Source organism: Schistocerca serialis, chromosome 2 (assembly GCF_023864345.2).
Source record: "Schistocerca serialis cubense isolate TAMUIC-IGC-003099 chromosome 2, iqSchSeri2.2, whole genome shotgun sequence".
Classification (NCBI taxonomy): domain Eukaryota; kingdom Metazoa; phylum Arthropoda; class Insecta; order Orthoptera; family Acrididae; genus Schistocerca; species Schistocerca serialis.
In genome coordinates, this window is record NC_064639.1 from 692,111,016 (window position 1) to 692,116,774 (window position 5,759).

Genomic DNA, 5,759 nt, shown 5'->3' on the forward strand with positions numbered 1-5,759 from the left:
CCTTATATATGTACCCTCACCACTTTACTGCCAAATTTTTATGATATTCTTGAAAAGTTACTTTGGCGAGACAGCAGGACGACTGCCTTCTTCTTTGAAGTTGGAAGTTCGTAACATTTCACTTCTCATGAAATTTCAGGCAAGCTAATTTAACAGTCACATTTCTTCTGGTTAAAAGTATGCACCTTATACGCTAATACTGATATGTAATTAATTTAATTTTTCAAATAAATTTTAATCATGAGTGCATACTGTCTAGTTCAGTGTTCTCAAATTCAGTGTCTTCCCATTGGTAACACCTATTTGTATTCTGTTAGTGCCAGTGCCAAATGTTCTTTTCACGAATCTGCAGGTGGCTGTTGTTTGGAAATATCACTATCAGGTGGAGTATCTCTGTTTTCATGTGATGCAGAGTTAATGTATTTAGTTGTTAGATTCGTTTTTTTTATTAATTGTTTTTATTACAATTTTCTCACAATTTGTGGGATGTTGTTTGTTTAAGGAATGAATTAAGGTTGTAATCAACTCATGAAAGGGCAACGGCATACAAATTAATAGATTACTGCAGAAAATCTATTTAACTCGCATCTATACCATAAAAAAATATAATGGCACTTCCACTATCCAAGGAATACCATCAGCGTCATCATTTCATTTTTAGAACAAAAATGGTTTAAATGTATCGAACGCATAATGCCCCAATATATAAGCAACTTTTTTCAGTTGCAAATCTGCACGACATCCAACAAAGACTTAAGATATACACAACCACCGTGTTTGAAGGCATTCAAATGGACACGTTAACATGTAGACGGTACGGTTATTTGAGAAGATGCATTCTATGACAACTGACGGGTTTTACCACTATGTCACATGCAATTATCAGGATAGGTGACATTAGCCCCTGTGACAGGAAATATTAATTCTAATTATACTGCTAAATGATGTGTGGCAGAACTTCTAGGGGGAGGGGGGGGGGGGGGGGGGAGGGTCCTTCCAGCATAATATGTTTTTCAAGAAGTATTCTCGGACATGTTATTTTTCTGATGTAAGATACTGCTCCAGTTCCCTGAATGGTTGACATATATACAAGCTCAATGTCACTCTGTTTTTCCTTTCAACCAGAACTTTTATTTTTATGCTTTGTCTATAGGGAAAGGGAACTTCACAGTTTAGCTGTTCATACAGGTGCATATTACTAAGACACTTTGTGTGTTCTGCTGCAGGGTTCTTAAGTCCCTGATGGTCATTGTGACCTACTGTTGGAGTCACGAATGATGGCAGTAGAGTTTATGCATCTGTGTGACGCTTTCTTCAACAGCCAAGGAGCATTCAGTAGTGCTCTGAGCACTCTATTGTGAATGCCATGCCAGTGCAAGCATTAAACGTGATCACTGCGAGTTATTTAGTGACTTTTCATTCCATTTGTTGTGAGCAGTCATTGCCAATGGTGATGATAAGCAGCAGATTCTACATAAGCAAGCAAGAGACATAATTTGCAGGATACATGCTTTCTGCTAGTGCAAAGCATGTGCTGCAACTGTCACTTGGAAGTGACAACAATGCAGTTCCCATCCACACTGCAACCCGTGTGAATTGCCATCTTTCATTGCTAAGGCTGTAGTACAGTTACACAACTACTGCTAGCGCACTTTTACTTGGTCATTCTGAGATTGCTGGAACTGGCTGACTTTATGCCATTAAGGCATGTTTACACTCATATTGCCAACATGACAGTAAGTAGCTGTTGTAAATACAGTTTTGATCTGTGTGTGTTGTTGTTACAAAAATGAGGGACTCACTATTAACTTTTGTGTCACTTCTGTGATGCATTAATACAGTGAAGTTCGTTTCTTTTATATGGTACAAGCTGGCTGCTCTGGGAGAAGGAGACGGGACTTGTCTCAGCAGCCAATGTGCTATGAGCCAATCACAAGCTTCCATTTCCAGCATCCTATGCTCAAGGACCAAATAAACACAAGCGATCAGTAGCTGAAGCAGGACACGTCAAATCCACACTGAGAGTGAAAAATTTTGTACTCAATAACACATTTGTTTCTAGCAGTAATGACAGATTACATTTGTATTTGTTGATAGACATCTTAAATATGCGTTTTACAGCTTCAAATTGTTAGTAGACAATTTCACATTTAAAGTGAGAGCATTAATGGAATTAAGTAGTTGATTTCTTTGTTCCTGTAACAGCCTTGTCTTTAACAAGATATTTCACTATTCACGGAAATATGTAGCATTATTTGCACTTGAAGAATTTCCTATTTGCTTTCTAATTGTATAAACATTATTCCTGTCAAAATAAGTCAAATGTCACATTACATAACCGTAACACGCTGCACAATACATTAACACCCATACCCTTGGAAGCACATTAGGTGTATCACTAATTTACATTTATTTACTACAATATTTGGGATATAGTTTATACTAGATAACATGAAAAATTATAGGTAAATGTTGAATCAGATTATCTTACCATTGTCCCAAAATGGTGTCTCTTTTTCAGTTTGTATGTCATAGGGTACAGTGTGCCCTGTGGCATTATGACAACAATAGTGTTACAAGCTGAAAATATTTTTTCTTTTCCAAAAATGCAAACATGAAAAATGTGTGTAAAAACTATGTGTAGCTGCTGTGCTTCACAACAGTAATCTTATGTTTCTGTGTTTGTTGCCTCACCTGATTTCTTAATCAATTTCTGTCGCAGGTGACTCAGCAATGACAGAACTAGCACTGAAGCATCTACATCCATGTTGGACATTGACATCTTTTGATGAAGTTGAAGAGGAAGAAATTGGTACATTTGAAAGATCACTTCTAACCTGTTCTATGCCACATAACTTGCGTGTCAGATCTGTTGTGAAGGTTATGAATCCATATTTATGGTGCTGTTATCAGCTGAAAAAAGCAGAATATATGAACCGATATGGCAGTGTTAGGGAAATAACTCTGTATCATGCTACAAGTGAAAGTAACGTTGACTCTATAATTAAGAGCAACTTGGATTGGAGACGCTCATGGCGAATCAAATTTGGCCAAGGTGTTAGTTTCAGTCCATCACCCAGTTATGCCAATACATATTGTAACAGGAGCAGTGGTATTTATAGAGCAATGATTGCTGTAAAGGTACTAGTTCACACTACTTCACTAGGTGGTAGTTCAACAATATTGCCCCCAAAAGGTATTGATACAACTGTTGGAAATCGTGGGCAGGTTTATGTTAAGTATTGTGACAATGAATTTTACCCAGAACATGTCATTTACTATACAATCTGAGCTCTGCAGTTTCTTTTCTACTTCCTTTCTTGATGAAAGTGCATATATTTTTGTAATAAGTGTTTTTATTTAGTTTTTTTATGAATTCTGTTTTCTAATAAAAAGGAAATTATTTTCCTACAACAACAACAAAAAATTGCTATGAAACATCTGAGATGTAAGTCTTTTCTTCACATGCTGTATATATCCTGTTGGCAACAAGTTAGCTAGGAGCAAAGTAATATCTGCTGTCTTGTCACAATGGATGTTTAGGTGCTACCTCATTGGAATGTACTGCCAGAAATATTTTAAAGGGTGTGCCTGACAGACTCTGTGGTGCCTCATTAGTTACCCAGTAAGACACTCCAAAGCACATGCGAAAAAGCAGTAATTATCACAGGATCACACAACACTGAAGGCACTAAAGGAGTGTCTAAGGTAATTACCATTCTCTGTCAGAGAAATATTAAAATATGTGCAAGATCTTTCGCGGGGAAAGGGGAAAAGGATACAGATAATAGTACAAACAAAACAAAAAGGAAATATACTTTTAGCTCATCGGAGGGATAAAGGTTTGTTTTAACAGGGCTGTGATACATACTTTACAAAATACGGAGCTCATCCGTAACACAATTTTTTGTTCACTAATAATAGGAGGTCACTTGTTAAAACATTTTTATGTACGTATTTGAAGCATGGCCATTGTTTGAATACTGTAGCAGACTTAGTATAGAGTATTGTCTCAACTGACCACCAGTGTTACAATAGGAACCACCGAGACACAATATCATGTATTGTGTGTCCCTCCCCCCGCTCCTTTTAATATTCTCATGATGTCTGAAACACACAAATATAAAAGTTTCAGCAAGTGGACTCCTGTTATTAGTGACAAGAAAAAAAGATGATTAAGGATGCCTCAGTATTCATATAATGATTGCAGGCTACCTGACTGACTATGTTGTAAGTTAAACTAACATACATCACAGAATTAATCTCAAGACTCATGGCCATTCATACAACAATTGTCTGCCGGTAAACAAGCAAAAGGAGAAAGATGTATACCCCAGACACAAATATGTAGTACATTCCTTCTACACTTAGTTACTGCAGTAGATTAAAATGATTGCTCAAAATGAAACAAAGAAAAAGCCACACAATTCCTAGTATAAATTGAATCAAACAGTTATCAGGAGTTTAAAAAGTAACAGAGCTACTGAAAATCAAATATTTGACCTAAATGGTGTTACTTCAGGTTCCATAAAGATTGCAGCAGCATTCCATTGAGTCCTTAATAAACATATTAAATGCTGCAATGGAGACAGTGTTTTACAGATTCTTCAGAACTTAAACCAGGTTTCTTTACACAACAGAGTGTATGAGAAATAGAATACTACAGGCCAGTATAAAAATTGTTTTGCTAAAATACAGGGCCTGTGCAGTGCAGTAGATGCCGGGCAGCGAGTGCTCCTTGCCCAGCGATCAGATGCTGTATCACCTGTCTACTGCTGCGGTACGACAATACTACATTTAAAATATAAGCAAATAAATTCTGTACCCACCCATGTCACGCAAGGAGATGCTGGAACAGCCGGCCATTATTTTCCATGCATTTTTGACATCTACTCAAGAAATAATTAATTACACGCTGTGTGCCGTTTATCTGATGACCGCCTGCCAGGGTATTGCAGCCCAGTCATAGAAGCCGCATCTGCCGGTTTAATGGATCCCACGGAACTGCTCTATGCCCCTCTCCCTTTTTTTAGGTGAATTTTAGCCTGGAGGCTGTACAGACATATGCGCCTTGTCAGCCAGTGTCATTTGAGCTGTGGAACAGGTATCAAGAGTCTAGTAGGAAGTTTGCGAATGCAGCTATGGCAAGTGCAAATTCTTCAATTCCACAAGTGTTTATTTACAATTCGTACATGCATACGGAATCCGCTTGTACTGATCAGAAATGTTTGAACAGAAGTTTCCAGGTGTTAGACTTCCAAGTCGTGACGCAGCTCACAAATTAGCGAATAAATTTTGTGAAATGGGAAGGTTTTTTTTTTATGTTTGTGGGGTGGTCATCAGCACCAGTGCAAAGTCTCAATTTTTTCACAGTCCAATTTTTTTACCCTATCCAATCTAGCCACTATCGTGAATGATGATGAAATGATGAGGAAAACACAAACACCCAGTCCCCGGGCAAAGAAATCGGAAGTGTTCAAGAGAAGAACAGTAAACAACAACATACAGCACTCACAGAAGCTCTTCTAGAGGACATTGCATACTGCCTAGAAAATTCCCCTATAAAGTCTCTTAGACATCTTTTACAGTATCTCTGTGTATAAAAGGTGCTAAGCTGCTTGGGCTAAGGTCCTATAGTGTATCAGTAGTACAAGAACTTCAACCTGGTGACCCTGCGCACAGGGTGAAATTTTGCAAATGGGTTTAAAAACAAGTGCATGATGGTGAAATAGATCCTTGCCTCATTCTGTTTCCAGACG

The 5,759-nt window shown here is 37.8% G+C and overlaps 1 protein-coding gene across 1 annotated transcript; it reads left to right on the forward strand.

The window, feature by feature from the left end:
- The first annotated feature begins 2,733 nt into the window (after window positions 1-2,733).
- On the forward strand, window positions 2,734-3,291 carry LOC126456331 (protein mono-ADP-ribosyltransferase PARP12-like). The gene has a single exon (XM_050092081.1). The coding sequence runs from the start codon at window positions 2,734-2,736 to the stop codon at window positions 3,289-3,291; it is 558 nt and encodes a 185-aa protein (XP_049948038.1).
- The last annotated feature ends 2,468 nt before the right edge of the window (window positions 3,292-5,759 follow it).